The 16,152-nt window shown below is 46.1% G+C and overlaps 10 protein-coding genes across 10 annotated transcripts; 7 read left to right on the top strand and 3 right to left on the bottom strand.

Moving 5' to 3' along the window:
- Window positions 1-233: 233 nt before the first annotated feature.
- PICMEDRAFT_73465 (hypothetical protein) lies at window positions 234-725 on the top strand (the record flags this gene model as incomplete). The annotated part of the gene is made up of 1 exon (XM_019164484.1): window positions 234-725. The coding sequence occupies one exon, from the start codon at window positions 234-236 to the stop codon at window positions 723-725; it is 492 nt and encodes a 163-aa protein (XP_019017100.1).
- A 900-nt stretch (window positions 726-1,625) lies between these two features.
- PICMEDRAFT_68736 (hypothetical protein) lies at window positions 1,626-4,044 on the bottom strand (the record flags this gene model as incomplete). Its single annotated transcript, XM_019163508.1, has 2 exons — window positions 1,897-4,044; window positions 1,626-1,838 (listed from the first exon to the last, which is right to left on the bottom strand). Exons 1-2 carry the CDS (start codon window positions 3,985-3,987, stop codon window positions 1,626-1,628), a joined length of 2,304 nt encoding a protein of 767 aa, XP_019017099.1. The 5' UTR covers window positions 3,988-4,044.
- A 269-nt stretch (window positions 4,045-4,313) lies between these two features.
- On the top strand, window positions 4,314-4,742 carry PICMEDRAFT_73463 (hypothetical protein; the record flags this gene model as incomplete). The annotated part of the gene is made up of 1 exon (XM_019164483.1): window positions 4,314-4,742. One exon carries the CDS (start codon window positions 4,314-4,316, stop codon window positions 4,740-4,742), a length of 429 nt encoding a protein of 142 aa, XP_019017098.1.
- Window positions 4,743-4,839: 97 nt separating this feature from the next.
- Window positions 4,840-7,105, bottom strand: PICMEDRAFT_17232 (hypothetical protein). The gene has a single exon (XM_019161520.1). The coding sequence runs from the start codon at window positions 7,071-7,073 to the stop codon at window positions 4,914-4,916; it is 2,160 nt and encodes a 719-aa protein (XP_019017097.1). The 5' UTR covers window positions 7,074-7,105; the 3' UTR covers window positions 4,840-4,913.
- Window positions 7,106-7,389: 284 nt separating this feature from the next.
- Window positions 7,390-7,767, top strand: PICMEDRAFT_73461 (hypothetical protein; the record flags this gene model as incomplete). Its single annotated transcript, XM_019164482.1, has 1 exon — window positions 7,390-7,767. The coding sequence occupies one exon, from the start codon at window positions 7,390-7,392 to the stop codon at window positions 7,765-7,767; it is 378 nt and encodes a 125-aa protein (XP_019017096.1).
- Window positions 7,768-8,010: 243 nt separating this feature from the next.
- Window positions 8,011-8,571, bottom strand: PICMEDRAFT_34464 (hypothetical protein; the record flags this gene model as incomplete). Its single annotated transcript, XM_019162888.1, has 1 exon — window positions 8,011-8,571. One exon carries the CDS (start codon window positions 8,569-8,571, stop codon window positions 8,011-8,013), a length of 561 nt encoding a protein of 186 aa, XP_019017095.1.
- An 80-nt stretch (window positions 8,572-8,651) lies between these two features.
- Window positions 8,652-11,070, top strand: PICMEDRAFT_148373 (hypothetical protein). Its single transcript, XM_019160559.1, has one exon. The coding sequence runs from the start codon at window positions 8,931-8,933 to the stop codon at window positions 10,968-10,970; it is 2,040 nt and encodes a 679-aa protein (XP_019017094.1). The 5' UTR covers window positions 8,652-8,930; the 3' UTR covers window positions 10,971-11,070.
- Window positions 11,071-11,363: 293 nt separating this feature from the next.
- Window positions 11,364-13,542, top strand: PICMEDRAFT_17228 (hypothetical protein). Its single transcript, XM_019161519.1, has one exon. The coding sequence runs from the start codon at window positions 11,396-11,398 to the stop codon at window positions 13,463-13,465; it is 2,070 nt and encodes a 689-aa protein (XP_019017093.1). The 5' UTR covers window positions 11,364-11,395; the 3' UTR covers window positions 13,466-13,542.
- A 274-nt stretch (window positions 13,543-13,816) lies between these two features.
- Window positions 13,817-14,431, top strand: PICMEDRAFT_34291 (hypothetical protein; the record flags this gene model as incomplete). Its single annotated transcript, XM_019162875.1, has 1 exon — window positions 13,817-14,431. One exon carries the CDS (start codon window positions 13,817-13,819, stop codon window positions 14,429-14,431), a length of 615 nt encoding a protein of 204 aa, XP_019017092.1.
- A 454-nt stretch (window positions 14,432-14,885) lies between these two features.
- On the top strand, window positions 14,886-15,818 carry PICMEDRAFT_34595 (hypothetical protein; the record flags this gene model as incomplete). The annotated part of the gene is made up of 1 exon (XM_019162896.1): window positions 14,886-15,818. The coding sequence occupies one exon, from the start codon at window positions 14,886-14,888 to the stop codon at window positions 15,816-15,818; it is 933 nt and encodes a 310-aa protein (XP_019017091.1).
- Window positions 15,819-16,152: the final 334 nt, after the last annotated feature.

Below are 16,152 nucleotides of genomic sequence, written 5' to 3'. Positions count from 1 at the left end.
TCAAAAGTTAATGAGCCTTATTATCCAACAACCTCAAAAAATGACGTATCACGACACAACGTTTAGTCGTATGGCGTTTTGACGCGAAACGGCGTGGAGAGCGTAGGAGACGCGTTCCACATAAAACCCACCTTTCTCCAGTTACTTAGTTGTGGATTGTTTCTCCGTTGTTTGACTCTGTTGGTGTGAAAATAACTAGGAAGCAAAGTTCTGCAACTAACTTATTTGAAAAAATGACTCAGGAACAACACCAAGAAAAAAAAGTCCAAGTGGCTTCTACTCAAGAACCTTTGAGGGTCCATCTTCTTTCCGCAGACGGAAAACCACCTTCTAGAGGCTCTCCAGATGCCGCTGGATACGACATTTATGCATCTGAGGCTACTGTGATCCCAGCTAACGGTAGAGCAATGGTATCGACTGCTCTGGCCATTATCTGTCCCTTGGGGACCTATGGAAGAGTGGCTCCACGTTCAGGTTTGGCTGTCAAACACGGCATCTCAACGGGAGCTGGTGTCATTGATGCAGACTACAGAGGTGAAGTGAAGGTGCTTCTGTTTAACCACAACAGCCAGGACTTCCAGGTTGAAAAAGGAGACAGAATAGCACAATTGATTTTGGAAAGAATCTACACTCCCGAAATACAAGTCCTCGACACTTCCACTTGGGAAGTTGAAAAGGTCACTCAAAGGGGTGCCGGTGGCTTTGGGTCCACTGGCAAGAACTGAGATACATCACTCTAAAACACCAATAAGTTTATGCTCTTGCAAACGAAATGATCAGTAGTTAGATCGGAAAAATGTAGATCATTCTATATAAATAAATAAGAGAAAAAAAATACGAAAATTATATTAATACCCACTTGACCACTCCTATGGTGGTCTTCACACCCCACTTACACCATAGCCAGAATTCGACAATAATCCAGATAAGCCATAGTAAGCATACAATAGAGGCTTCAGCAACCTTGTACAAATACTGAACAAGCACTTTGTTTTCTGACTGTACAGACATGCCATCTGCTCTTTCATTCAGATTCCGGATCTTAAGAGCTATACTTGTGTTGATTTCACCATTGGTACGATCACAATAACCAAGGAGTTCCTCAATCTTGTTGGCACGGATTCCTGTAAAAGACCGGTGTTTTTCGACTTCTCCTTCCACAGCTTCCACCATTTCTAATAGCTTGGAATACTTCACTATGCTCTCATTTTCCAAGCTCTCAATCTCTTCAACCTTCTTGCTCAGCTTATCCTTGTTTTTGGTCAGTTTCTCATGGACTGTAAATTCCTTTATGAGCAATTCGTACTTGTTACTTTCGATATAGCCACTGATACTTCTGGTCAGGCGTAAAAATTCGAGAACTTCATCCATGGCATCGTAAAATCCAACATCGCTAGCCAAACTAGAGCATGCATCGGTTTTATAAGAAACAGAATTGCTGTTCGACCCATGTCCGCTTCCAACTCCAACATTATCGTCCAAACTGGAGTGTCCAGCAGATTTTTCAACCCGAATGACCGGCATACCCAACTCATTAACTTTGTTTGGACTCGATGTGATGGTGCTACTCTTTTTCTTGTAGTGTTTGAATCTGGCTACAGATGCAAGGTTTTCATTCTTTCTTCTCAATGATCCAGTTCGATCCTTTTCTTTCTCTTTATCTTTCTCTTTGTCATAATCTTTATCCAAATCTTTGATCTTTTCTCTCTCCCTATCTGAATCCCTGTCTTTATCTCTTGATTCAATCTTGATTTTCTCTTTAGAGGTGTCTTTTGTTTGTCTAGTTTTTTTATCGCTCTTTGAAGATCCAGACCCAGATCCCGATCCCGATCCCGATCCTGAACTGGAGTGATCATCATCTTCTTTTTTATATTGCTTCTTCTTTCCATGCTTCACTACTTCGCGTCCTTCTCCAGTGGCACCATCATCTACAAACAACAAGTCATGAATTTTGCGAATCTTATGCTCACTATCATCGCTACCATCCTTGCTATCTTCACTTCTTGAGTTGTTCATATGATTTGAATTTGCTCCACTATTTAGCTTATGATTACTGGCTTCATTGGAGTGCTTTGGAAACCATCTTCTTCCAGAAGGATCTCTTAATTCATTCCATTTCCCTTCCCTCCAAGCAAGATCCCCAATTATTTCATGCAGGCCTATTTGCCAAATCAATCTCTGCTTGGAATGCCTACTAAACACTCGACTCGCCACCTTCACCTTTCTCCAATCATGATGGAAAAAATTGCTTGCTTCAGCAGACAAAATTCCCAAACCTGCATTCTCTGTAGCACTATGCCAAGAGGTCACCACTCCCAGTGGAAGTGGCAGTGACGTAGTAGTTACGCAAGTCAAGTTCGTAAGTGAGTCATTCAAACTGTATAATCCACTCACTCCAACTTTTTGGCCGTGCATTGTAAGCTTTTTTAGCTTCTCACCAGTACGCATTCTAACCCTTCGATTTCTCATGATCTGTAGCGGGTTCCAAACTCCTTCAACACTTGGATACATTGTATCAGCACTATTTTCCCTTGGATGGTGTATTTTTTGATATTCTTGTATATACGCATAATAGGTAGTCAAATAAGCCCCAACGTGCTTTGCCCTATTCATAATCTTAGAATAGTGTTTCATGCTCATTGTAGGATGTTTTTCAAAAAGCACTTGATTCATTTCGAGAGGCTTATTGGAAGAGGAAAGCGTATTTCTCTTGTTCCTGTTCAAGCTCAAACTGTTGTTTTTCCCATTCGGCATGTTCGTCAAAACACTGTAATCTGATTGGGAAGGAACCATTAACTGAGGTTGCGGAGTAATATCGGGTGACATAGATCTCCCATTAACGCTATTTTCTGACGGGTCAACACTATCACTTTCAGCAGGAATAAATGTGGAAACGGGATCTGCAGCAGTTGGACTCATATGTAAGTCATCCATTAGTTTAATTCTATGGTTGAGTAAACTGTTTGCTTCTGAAATGAAAAAATCTGGTGATTTATGAGGATGGGTGTTGCTATTATTATTTTCATAGTCGTAACCATAATCTGTCTGCTTTTGTTCTTGAACATCTGTGAAAACTTCTGGAGATTGTCCTATGCTGAGCTTATTGATGTCTTTATCTTTATTTATTGCTTCTGTATTATGCTTGTAGATGAACTGCGGATCTTGATCTGCTAACGTTTCTGAACCTTGTGATAGTTGTTTTATTCTCACAACGTTTTCATTGATCTCACCATCCCCGACCCGACTTTCATTATGTTTTTCTGCCTCAAACTCCCCTTCAACGTTTTCTGTGATATTTGGGATGTTGCTTTCGTTGATCCCACTTTTAGAAGGATTATCACTGAAATGCTCGGTAGCGATCTTAGAGGTTTTCTCTTCGGAATCAGAGCCACTACTGGAGTAACTTTCAGAGCCACCGCTGCTAGTCTGACTACTACTTCGGCTGCTGTCACTGTCGCTTCGCCGGTCATTTTCATCTCCAAACAAGGTGTTGATACGAGACAGGTTTTTTTGTAACTTTGGACTATAAACACCTGCACTTGGGCGGATGGTTGGTAGATCTACTGTGACAGAAAAGCCTGAGGACTTGGAACTTATTCGGGACTTCGGGGAGCGAAGTAACCCAATATTTGTTCCACTTGAAGAGCCAATTGTATTTCCAATAACTGAGCCGGATCCTGATCCTAGTTCCATGCTTGCGCTCGACAGTTTACCTCCAAGCCCCGAACCGTTGGTGGAATGTCGAAGTTTTTCGGATAAACGTAAATACGACTTCTCACCACTATCTCTATTGGCAGAAGAAACTGTCCTTGAAATGGATTGGCTTGGAACATTTTTGTTGACGCTGGTACTGCTTTTGCCGTGGTTATTATTGCCAGTGTTATCGTCGTCGTTGGTATTTGCAGCACCATTATTGTTTGTGGCTTTGTGTTTTGCTCCGATTCGATGAATGGATGGAAAAGAGGGCAAATGCACCCTGGTATCCATCTTTTTGCTGGTATTACCTGCACCGGTGCTGTGAGGGCTCTTTAAATCTGGTAAGAAGAAGGTTATTTTTGAACAACTGATGGGTGATTTGGCTTCTTCTTTGCAAGGATCACAAGATCTCCTGTGAACAGATTAAGCCCCAAACCGGTACCAATTCCCGCTCACCGTTTTTTCCCGCTGACGTAAGGAGGCGGAGATGCAACACATGTTTGTTTCAAGGTTGCAACTGAAGGGCCTGCTCTATATGATCATGGCTGAAACAGCAAGGTCACCCCTAAAATAGCAACACCCGTATTGTCAAGAGACAAAGAATCCATTACTCATACATGTCGTACTACTTTGTTATCCTTGGAAGTACGAATGAACCGTTGTACGAGCTGGACATTGGAACATACAGACAGAACGGTGATGGATCAATCAACTTTCCTGCTGAAATCAACGAGTTGAAACAGTTCATAGCCAATGCGTCATTGGATATTCTTGAGAATGTGCAATTCAAGTCCAATCAAATTTTTTTTAAAAATATAGATTCATTCTATGGATACTCGATAGACATCTACTTGACGCAAGGCAATACTAAGTTTGTTATCTTGACAAATTGCAAAAATTATGATGAAAGCATCCGACAATTCTGCATCGAAATAAACGAGATTTATGTCAAGAAAATTCTTTCCCCCTTCTATGACAGCAATACACCAATACGGTCTAAGGTGTTTGATGCCAAAGTGAGACAGCTTGTCAAAAAATATTTATAGTCAATCTGATTTATGTATATATACGAAACTTATTAGCCCGGCTTATGTGGATAGGAAAAAATAATGGTACTATTTGGTTTGATTTCTAATTAACGTTATCACAGCTAATATACATTTACAGGAATAGTACAAAATTAATAACAACAATATAATAATACAGTATTTCTACAGTTATGCCTTGCGCAACAAGTCCAGTGCATCAATTCGGCTCTGCTTCTTGATCTGCTGTGCGACCAGCTCATTCTTTTGATTCATTATCCGCTGAATCAGTTCGTTGCTAACCTGCAAGCGGTGGACGAGACGTTCGAGCTTATTCACACGCCCACCGGAAATCTCAACGAGATCTTGCAGTTTCTTGTTCTCTTCAGGTTTAAACCTTTCATCCGTCACAACGCTAGGTTGAGCTGACTGTATTTCCTTCAGAATTAGATCGTGCTCGGTACTCATATTCTTCACTTTCAGCTCCTGCCAAATCTTCTCCTCTCTCTCTAATTTCTTGGCCTCGTTTTCGTAAAAAGCCAATTTGTCTTCATTTTCCACATTCTCTTTATTTTTGTGGACAATAATAGGCTCATTTGCAACTCTGACAGTTTTAGTGCTTCCCCACCAATCAACATCAACTCGTCCCTGAATTAGATCGTTTACAAATTCTTCTAAAATTATTTGACAAATCATTTTTGCTTTTATCTTCACGTCATCGTCTTGCTCGTTCTCGAACTCATCACCCCAGCCTTGCTTTATTAATCTTTTACCCAACCACACGAGTAGCTGTTTGAGCTTATGGGAGTCTGGCAAGGACATATCTATATGTTTATGCAACTCATTATTTGGAATATCATCGTGCGGAGTTGCAACAAACCCATTACCAACCGATGATAGCCTTCTACCACGAGCTGTAAGGGAAGATCTGCGCAGCTTTATGTTACTGTTTGAAGTATCTTCGACGGTGTCTTTCAAAGGAATAATGATAGTCTCCACCTTTTTACTCATGATTGAAGAGGTTGACTCTTTGATTTTTTCCAACATTTCTAACTTCTTAGCCTTCTTTTGCTTTTCTGCCTGCTTCTTACGTTTGGTTTCTCTGAGCTTCTGCCTTTCCTCTTCTGCTTCGAGTTTTTCCTGTTCTACTCTTGCTTCACGTTCTTGCCGCAGACGTTCCTTTTCTTCTTTTTCGTGCTTGGCTATCTCTGCGAGAATTTCTCGTCGTTCTTGCTCTTTCAAACGCTCCACCTCCTGTTCAGCTATTTTCTTCTTTTCTTCAGAATCTCTTTCGCTAATATCCAGCGTGAATATGGGTTCTTTGCTCTCACTAGACTTCAAATTTTTCCGTTTTCTGCCTCTTTTGACAGGAGATTCAAGGACAAACACATCATCACTGTTTTTGGCAGCATCGTAACCACTATAAGAGCCATTGATTTCTTGCTCTTCCTCGCTCGTCCTTTGGTTATCATCAAAATCCAACACTTCAAATAAGGAAAAGGAGGAAGAAGTATCTTTTTTCGGCTTTTTGGCTTTCTTTGTGGGTTTTAAGACTTCCATTTTGTTGCCCTTTGAACGAGGCTTTTTAGGCGCAGCCGGCTTCTCATCACTCTGTTCATCTTCTGCTTGCACTTTCCTCTTCCTGGTCGTCACCTTTAAAGGCTCTTTCTTTTGCTTGCTTGGTTCTTTCTTTTTTGGCACGTCCTTCTTGATCACATCAGCCTGCGATTTAGGTTGGTTTTTTCTCGGACGTCCTCTTTTCTTCACGGGAGCTGGTGGAGGAGAAGCAGGCGACGGAGAGGGAAGTGTGGGCACTGCTGGTGACAGTTCCTTAGCCGGGGACGAGGAGGGATATAATTGTGGGTTGGGATCTTCAATCTTGGTTGCTTTATCACGTAAGAGGTTATCCCTCTCGAGAGCTTTTGCCTTTTCCTTTTGCTTGTGTATTTCCCGCTGACGCTCTTTCTTTTTCTTTAGCTGTTCTTCTATATTCAAATCAGGGAAAAGCTCATCTTGGCCATTGTCATCAAACAAGCTCTCTGTCTTCCAATTGTTGTTCGAGTTTGAGTTCCCATTGAAGCTCGAGTTTGTCGAATACCCGCTGTAGTTTGACGGATTCTTCATTTTCCCCAGGATTTTCGAGATATCCAAGGATTTTACAAGTGGAGACTTCTCTGGAAGTTTTGAGATTTCGTCTTCCACATCCACTTCATCGTTGCGGCCTTTCTTGGTCTTCCCGCCAGTTGTGCTTGAGTCAGAGACTTTGGAGGATGCGTTTTTTTTTCGGGTGAGTTTGATGATCCGTCGAGAAACGACTGGAGTCTCCGGGAGGTCCTCGTAGTCAGAAGCCATGGCCAAGAGTGAAATTTGTCACTGCGGGCCTGTTGCTCTTTTCCACTCAAGTTAAAACGGCAAAAACACGGGTGAAACAAACCATGTTGTAGGAGATCTACAAGAAACGTAAACAGGGAAAAAGAAAAATGCGATTCTGATGTTGTGGCGGTGCAGCTGAATGAAGACGTGGCGCGTGCAGGTCCCGGATGGAGGAGCATGATGTTGAATAATGGAGGATAAAGTTTTGGGGAAAGACAAGGAAAGATAGGAGGAGGGAGAAGGCGGAGAAAAGGGAGAAGGAGCCGAAAGTGCATACACAGTATTAACAGAAAAGATGTCATCACCTACTATGCTCATGCTCAAGCAGACTGCAATCTGGGGAGGAGGAATAGTTGGACTAGGAGTGTTTTTGTTCAAGTTCACCGTGCCTACCGAAGAGGAGCTCTTGCAAAAGATGTCGCCTGAGATAAGGGCCCAGGTGGAGCGGAACCGAGAGTTGAGACAGCAGGAGCAGGCGATGTTGATGGAGATAGTGAAGAAGACCGCTGACAGTGACCAGCCGATCTGGAAGACTGGCGAGTTGTACAACCCCTGGGAGGGGACCGGAAGCAAGCTTCTCCTGGACAAGGTGAACTTCGAGAAGGAGCAGGCTGCAAACAAGCTCAAGAGCGAGCTCGAGGCGTTGAAAGAACAGCAGAAGAAGCTCAAGTGATATCACGCAGTGGCTTTCCCCCGTTTCTTGTATATAGACAGACAATGAGGCGTCAAGCAGGCTTTACGCAGGCTTTACGACTATACACGTTCTGCTGGGCTTATGCGAGCGCCTGCTTGGTTTTGATTCCACCTTTTATTATTCTCTTTCGACCCTTCTTCTTTATATTTTGTATAGTATACACTCGGACGGCTACATTTCTCGAGAGAGACAGCTCACGCTGCTGCTGCTGCTGCCGCGTCTTCAAGTGATCGGCCACCTGCTGAAGAAGGAGGACCGCACCCGGGGACTCGGCGTCGACGAGGACGACGTGGCTGCCAAGGAGCCAGCGATGCCTAAGGAGTCCTCGTTGTTCATCGCGTCAATTGCCGTGATGATCTTGGTGATGTTGGTGTCGATCACCATTCCGCCCTGGATCATCTCCTCAAGCGCTATCTGCAGCACCTGCCAATGAAAGACTAAGTCGAGCTCGCACACGTCTTTGAAGCACCGGTTCAACACCTGAACAAAGACTTGGATGAGGTCCAAGATACCCAACTCGCTCTCGTTCTGGTCGACGATGAAGACAAAGTAGAGCGTGGCGTAGTGTCTGTAGATGATGCGAATGTCCTTCGAGTCGGTCGAGTAGGTCTGCTGGAGAAGCGGCGGGATTGTGAGGAACGAAGACTGCTGCTCTGTCCGCTGTCTTACTAGCTGATGCACCTGTGTGAGTAACAGCTGCTGGTGGTGCACCGGGAGCGGCGAGTAGAACCGCACGAGCCGGGGTTGCCCGTCGTTGTTGAAGATCAGAATCGAGTGAATCATATTTGCCTCTGTCTCTGTCTTTCTAGCCTCTTCGCCTTCAGTTGCCGCCCGCTTGTCTTTCGTCCCCTCTTGGCTGCCCGTCTTTCTCTCCGTCAACTCGACAGGACCATAAATAGAAGCCACGATCTCCGGCTCGCCTGCTCGATCGGGCAATTTCACTGCCCGCTTCTTTTTCCCCTGGCCCTCAGCCTCCTCTAGTAAAATTCGAGCCCAAACATGCCAACCAGGGTATAGGCGGCGGCTCTGTTCAGAAAGCCAGGGTCTGGGGGTTGTGCTCTATTTTGGGTAGTAGTTTCAGACACAAGACTCCGGTGGACAATTGAAGGCAGCAAGGTTTAATACTCATCTGCATAGCGACAATGGGGTTTTTGAAACTTTTCAAGAAAAAGGAGAAGAAAGATTCTGTTGAACCGGCACAACAGAAGACCGGCTCCAAGATTGAGAAGGGCGATCCATCCAGCAGGGCTGTACAGAAGGCTAGCGGAAGCAATTCTCAGAAAACAGGTGCTGAAGCACTGCGCAACGGCGGTGGAAGCGAGGTTGCTGGTAGCAGAACCATTGGACCGGACTTGTCCGTTGGAGGTTTCGACACTTTTGCTTCCGGAGCCAACACGTCCAGCTCGAACAGCGGCAGCATCTCTAAGACCGACTTTGTACCGCCTGCGAGCTCGGCGACAACTCAATCATCCCGCAAGAGTTCTGTTTCCGCTTCGTTGAAGAAGGACAACACTGACAAAAGAAAAAGCTCGTTCGGGATTTTGCGCAAACCGTCGTTCAACCACAGCGCTCCAATCACCGAAAACAACACCCCAATCAATGCACACAAGGTCTCGGACTTGCCAGACGAGCTTCTACCTGTTGTCACCTTGATCAATCACCAGCAGTCGAGATCCTACTTCAAGGGGAACTCCTTCTTTTATGACTCGACACAGGCTCAGCCGATCTTGAATCCTGTCGAATTGGTCTCGAACGCCACGACTCCCGTTTCTCTGTTGACAGCTTCGTTCAACTGGGCGCCAGCCTACGTGGAGCTGAACGGTAACGATATCACGGTTGAACTAGAGAACTCTCCGACAACCATCATCAATATCTGCGACTGCGAGTTGACATACAATGGCGATGACATCATACTGACAGTGTTGATTACCAACCATTCACTCATGTATTTTCAATTTAACACGTTAGATGAACTAAACAGCTTTTATTCTGCAGTATTATTGTGCAAGTTTGAGTACCAACAGTTGCAGGAGGCATACACCGGTGCGTTGCTATCCTCTCAAGCCATTCACTTCTCGGACATTAGAACCCTTCTTTCTCCGCATAACAAAAACGTCAAGGAGGAATGGTGTGTCGTTAGATTCCCTTTCTTGAATGATAAATGGATCCGATGCTACTTGGTTGTGCAGCCGCACAACAAGATTGAGATCTACACCCACTCATCTAAGGCGAGGAAGTACTTGCTCTCGACAATCACTAATGGGTTGTCTTGTTATACAATCTACCCAAACGATCCTTCGCAAGTGCAGAACAATTCGTTGCTGAGATTGTATGCAAACTGTTATATCAATTCAGATCTGTTGGAGGTCATCTTGAACGACGACACCATCAGCTCTACTGACGAAAATATATCTTTGATGAATAAAAAGAGTGTGAAAACCAGATCATCTAGGTCTAGATCAAACTCGAGATCTAGAAACAACTCGTTCAATAGAAGACTTTCTCAGGTATCTTTGAGATCCTCTCGTTCCCACGACTCCAACTTGTCTTCTTCAAACGAAAGCTCCAACCTCAGCTCCTCCCACCAACATCACCAAAGAATCAGCTCAGTTGATACCACTATTTCGGATTCCTCGTTTACAAACGCTAAAACCCCGAAGAAGTTGAGCAAAAAGTCGATCGCTAAAACCCATCTGATTTACATCATTCCCGAATCCCACGCCAGTGTTAAGCCCTGCGAGATTTCCTTGAGATTGCTCATTCCAATTCTCAACTCGTACAAGTTGTATGGTCGTCCAGCTAAATTTATCTCCTCCAGAACAGATAAAAACTCCCTTCTTTTTGGACTGCCCCAACTACCCAACACCTACTATCTCAATGAGAAGTCATCTTTGGATTTGATCAATCTTAACATTGGCAATTCCCTCAGGGAAAAGTGGAGCGCCCACGACTGGTACATGATCTACAAAGAGCTTATGAGTGCTCTTTTGAGTAAAGGCTGGAAAGGTGGTTCTTACCAGGGCGACCTGGTCAACATGAACTTTAGCCTGGATATGGACAGATCTCCAAGTCAGTTTGACTTCGAAGACGATACTTACGATCCTATGGAAGACTTTGTGGCTGCTGCTTCCAGTAGTGCCAACCGATCAGTCTCCGTCCCTGTTTCTCTGGTCAATGAGTGATCAGCCTATTGTACATGAATACTTTACCATTTCTTTACTGTTTTATTTTTCTTCCTACGATCGATCTTGCATTCTAGTTTTTTTTCTTATTTCCAGTTTCAATCCGTCCTTATTTACTGTTATACTTTGTTTGCATTCAAAGCTCTCACGTTTATTTTTGATGAAGCACCACAAGGCTTTTCCCCTCTATCGCTTTCTACATGTTGTATCCCGGGTGTATTGTAATGGCTTCTGATAGTTCACTTTTACCGGCTTCCCCATTAGGCAAATTAGCGCTGCGCCCCTCAAACAGTAGCCGAGCAGTGAAACATCGCATTATTATTGTGGCTATTGTGAAGTCACCACAGTTTAGACGGAGTTTTGCTGCAAGGTTGTTGTCAACCACCAACCGCCAGCTGACTGATGCCGGAGCAAACTGTACAACAATGGATAGTAAATTATACACTCGTTTGAAAGTCTATGAGTTTCAGGAAGAGATCCGCTCGTACAATGATTCAGGAACCACCAGGCCACCACTATCCATTTTGAAGAAAATTATAGCCAACTTGACTGTTGGAAATACACAATTGATTGCATACAACGATATCTTTGCGTTTGTATGTAGAATCACACTACAGTTTGGCGATCAGAATGAGGGAGTAAAGAAGCTGGGGATGCTGATTTTGGAAATGTTCATGTCCACTGCCTACAAAAGCGCTAGAAGCGGAAAAAGCGGTACCGGAGCCAAAGACGTGGATTTAGACTCGGTGTTGAGCCAGCTATTACCCTATTTAGTTAGGGATGCAGGAGATGCAAACGGGGATGTAAACGCATTACGCATTCTTGGGGCTGTCGACTCAGGATTTATGAGTACGAAGATGTTTTCAAACTACACTAACCAGCTCTGGGTTTTGGCCAATGAGAAATTGAGTTCCGACAATGAGGAAGAAGTCCGTATCGAATTTATCCATGTAACGATTCGTTTGATACAGAAGATTGCGAAAAGCGAGGCCGATAAGGAGATGGCGGAAGATAAGATAAAAGTGATATTCAGCAAATTAGTCAACATTTTGAACAAATTTGACAACATTCAGATTCTTAGTAGTGTTGCCGAGACCATGCTTGATTTGACGCTCACAAACAAATATCCGTATCTAAGGATCCAGCTGACCATGCACCAGGTGTCCAAACTAATATCAGTGATTACCCAGTTGAGGTCGAAACCTGTTTTCAATAAGGCGGAGTTTGGCCGGGTTGCTCCTATATTAGCGCTACTCACGAAGTACAAGATTGATGATGCCAACAAGACTATCAGCAAGGATGTCATCACTTGTGTGAGGCCGTTCATGAGTGGTACCAACTTGTCTGTCGTCATGAACTCCATCAAATGCGTTATATATTACCTTGGGGACACCCATGACGAGAATTTCAACGGTAAGGTCATTGTCGAAATTGTCAAGGTTTTTTGCAGACTGTTTGAGTTCGAGGACGGGAAAATGGTACGGGAAAACAGGACAGTTTTCTTCAACTGCTTGAGAAACCTAATCTTAGTTGTGATCAAGTACGGCGACGAGATCCACAGGAAGAACGGAGACATTTTCAAGAACCTGATCCAGAACTACGTCTGTGTCCACGAGGAAGTCGACACCGAGACATACATCATCGATTCGAAGCTCGAGCTCTTGTACTTGCTGTCCATCAAGGGGATAGAAGACGAGATGGTCATTCGGATACTACTTCCGCTAGTGAGGTCGGCCAACCCGGACGTCTCGTACAAGGCAATCCGCACGATAGGCAATCTTGCCGTGAGAGAGCCAAAGTATATGGATGTGATGGCCGAGCTTATAGAGAAGGTGTCTGTGGAGAAAAACCTTCTTGCGATTTCGATATACATCAAAGACCTCACGGTTCTTCACGGGCCCTCTGAGGAGAAGGTTGTTTCCACGTACCTTCGGAGGGTTTCCAGCTCCAAGGACCGCGTCCACGGCATGATTGCGGCCGCAGACTTCAAGGACGAGGACGTCATCTCGTACATCTGGGTCCTCGGGGAGTTTGGCGGAGTGGGCGACTTGCTCGAGTTGCGGGGGGCCGTGTGGAGCCGTTTCGAGCTGAGGAGCCGCCTCGTCGACTACGACGACGACTTCAGGCACAAGGAGATGCAGCACTTCATCATGGACATGTATCTCACGTCGCTGGTGAAGGCGTGGGTGAGGACGGGCCAGCGGGGCGCCGAAGTGTTGGCGCTGATGCGGGACACCGAGAAGCTGTCTCGCCAGCTGTCCCGGCGGGTGACGTTCTACCTGCAGGTGATCCACGCCTGTGGCGGCGACCAGGCGAAGCTACGCACGGTTCTGCTGCTGCCCAAGATGCCCAGCACCAGTCCAGACGAGGCTGCCGCTGCCGACGAGGACAGTTGCGGCTTGACCGACGAGACAGTCTCGGAGTTGTGTACAGTCTTCGGCAGTCTTGCCTGTGTGTATCTCCGGGGCGTGCACAGCGTGTTCCGCAACGGCTAGCACGGCAAACAGCCATGTAGAATTGTACAGATAGGTAGATATAGAAGGGTATGTTTCCGATGCAGACAGAGTCCGAAGTTGACGGCGACGCGTCGATGCTTCCAGACGCGACTGCTGTTTTTTGCGGTTGTTTTTTCTCGCTCCTGTTGTTGACAACTCACCAGGGCGCACGAGCGGGTTGTTTGTTTGGGCTCTTTTCGTGTATGTGAAGAGTTGAAAGAAGCTGAGCCGGGGGGTGGTGTGGTCGGTTGCAGAGATGGAGGTGTTCGGTACAGGCTTCTTCACCTACACACACACACACACACAAACACCACGAGGATGATTGGCGCACTACTGTTTGGATGGGCTGCGATGTGCTGCTGGCTGGGGCTTGCCCAGGCCACGGCCTTGACGTTCACGCTGGCTCCCAACGAGAAGCAGTGCTTCTACCAGTTCAATAACAAGCCGGACTCCAACATCGGCTACTACTTCGCTGTGCAGGCGGGCGGGTCGTTTGACATCAACTACACCATCAAGGGCCCGGACCAGGTGCTGATTGTGGTGGAGGAGAAGCAGAGACAGGGCGACTACGCCTTCGTGGCGGCCAAGACGGGCGAGTACGAGTTCTGCTTCGACAACGAGATGTCCACCTTTGCCGAGAAGGTGGTTGACTTCGAGATCAAGGTGGAGGACGAGGACGAGGCCAGCCAGATGAAGGCCAACTTGCCCAACGCGCCCACCGAGAACACCGCAGTGGCCGGCATGCAGCTCTCCGTCAACAAGATCGAGAGAACCTTGAACCTGCTCGAGCACTCCCTCAACTACTACAAGACCAGAAACAACCGGAACCAGAGCACCGTCAAGTCCACCGAAAACAGAATCTTCTGGTTCTCCATCTTCGACCTCGGCTTGATGATGGTCATGGGCGCCTTCCAGGTCGCCGTGGTCAAGTTCTTTTTCCAGGGCTCCAGAAAGCAGTTGGTCTGAGCCCCTCCGACCCGGCCTGCTGCTGCGCTTCTTATATATATACGTGGCTGCCGACCGCACCCGACTCAATAAACGCATACATAGTTTAGAAAAGAGCTCTCCACCATCTGTCTGCCACCCGGCGACCGTCGTAGTCTTCCACGGAGCAGCTTGTCCTGACCCCGAGACCATCTCTAAGCTAACCATGTCTCTGCCAACCCTGTCTCTCGTGGTCTCTTGTGGCCCCGTCTATTGTGGCCCCGTCCGTCATGTTTCGGGAAAATCGCGACGATAGTCTGACCACACTAAATTGCAGAGGTTCTGCCAGTGCTGAAAATTTTCCAGTTTGCAGTTTTCCAGATTGAGTAGATGGGATGTATGAGAAAGAAGAAAGGGAGCAGAGGGAAGAGAAGCAGGTGAAGAACAGAACGGTCCTAAGATACCACAAGAGCCACCAAGTACCACAGCAGCAAAAATGAGTGTGTCACATTGCAGGTTCTATGAGAACAAGTACCCGGAAGTCGAAGAAGTGGTGATGGTGAACGTCCAGCAGATTGCTGAGATGGGTGCCTACGTGAAATTGCTCGAGTACGACGACATCGAGGGTATGGTCCTCTTGTCGGAGCTCTCGAGAAGACGGATCAGATCGATCCAGAAGCTCATCCGGGTGGGCAGAAACGAGGTGGCGGTTGTACTCAGAGTGGACAAGGAGAAGGGGTACATCGACTTGTCGAAGCGTCGTGTCTCTGCAGAAGACATTGTCCAGTGTGAGGAGCGTTACAACAAGTCCAAGGCCGTGCACTCCATCTTGAGAAGATGCGCCGAAAAATTCAATATCCCGCTGGAAGACCTCTACAAGACCATAGTCTGGCCGCTGGCCAAGGAGTACGGCCACGCGTTCGATGCGTTCCGGATCTCCATCACGAACCCCTCCATCTTTGACTCTCCCAACGTCCACGCGCCTTCGAAAGACATCCTGGACGACTTGAAAGCCAACATTGCGAGAAGGTTGTCTCCGCAGGCGATAAAGTGCAGAGCCGACATCGACGTCTCCTGCTTCTCCTATGAGGGCATCGACGCCATCAAGAAGGCCTTGGCTGCCGCAGAGTCGCTCTCCGACGACAACAACCAGATCAAGGTCAAGTTGGTTGCTGCCCCTAGGTACGTCATAACCACACAGAGTCTAGAAAAAAACATGGGTATCGAGTCCTTGAACAAGGCCATCGAGAAGGTGTCCGAGGTGATCTTGAGCTTTGGAGGCGTCTGCGATGTCGCTATGGCTCCTAAGGCCGTCACGGCCACTGAAGACGCAGAGTTGCAGGCCTTGCTCGAAAGAAAGGAAATGGAAAACAACATGGATTCCGAGGACGAGGACGACAACGAAGACGAAAGCTCCGACGAAGAGTAGGTTTTAGCTATGTAATTCTGTGTAACTTAATGCATAAAAAAATTCAGAAACAACCAGCTACATGATTCAGACCCATCATGGTAGTTGGACACACCGTGTGCTTACGTAATTCTCAACCACTATCACCACGTACAAGATAAAAAGTCTTTCTTTCGGTTCCTATCTTTGACAGATTAATGCCCAATCTTAGTCTTTGAGGGTAAGAGGAACACCCCACAAGACACTAAGGGGATGTCAGACAATAGATTACTTCAGGATAAGAAGAGACGCAAAGCTAATGAGAGTTCTAACATCAGTGTAGAAGACCTCATCAAATCGTCGCCCGAGTTGACAT

This window comes from Pichia membranifaciens (genome assembly GCF_001661235.1).
Source record: "Pichia membranifaciens NRRL Y-2026 unplaced genomic scaffold PICMEscaffold_4, whole genome shotgun sequence".
NCBI classification, from domain to species: domain Eukaryota; kingdom Fungi; phylum Ascomycota; class Pichiomycetes; order Pichiales; family Pichiaceae; genus Pichia; species Pichia membranifaciens.
The sequence above is the reverse complement of the archived record's forward strand: the minus strand, read 5'-3'. Positions and strand labels throughout refer to the sequence as shown.

What these genes read in the sequence shown, in the direction of transcription:
- PICMEDRAFT_17228 (XM_019161519.1), top strand. Translation starts at nt 11,396, where the DNA reads ATGGATAGTAAATTATACACTCGTTTGAAAGTCTATGAGTTTCAGGAA.
- PICMEDRAFT_17232 (XM_019161520.1), bottom strand. Translation starts at nt 7,073, where the DNA reads ATGGCTTCTGACTACGAGGACCTCCCGGAGACTCCAGTCGTTTCTCGA.
- PICMEDRAFT_148373 (XM_019160559.1), top strand. Translation starts at nt 8,931, where the DNA reads ATGGGGTTTTTGAAACTTTTCAAGAAAAAGGAGAAGAAAGATTCTGTT.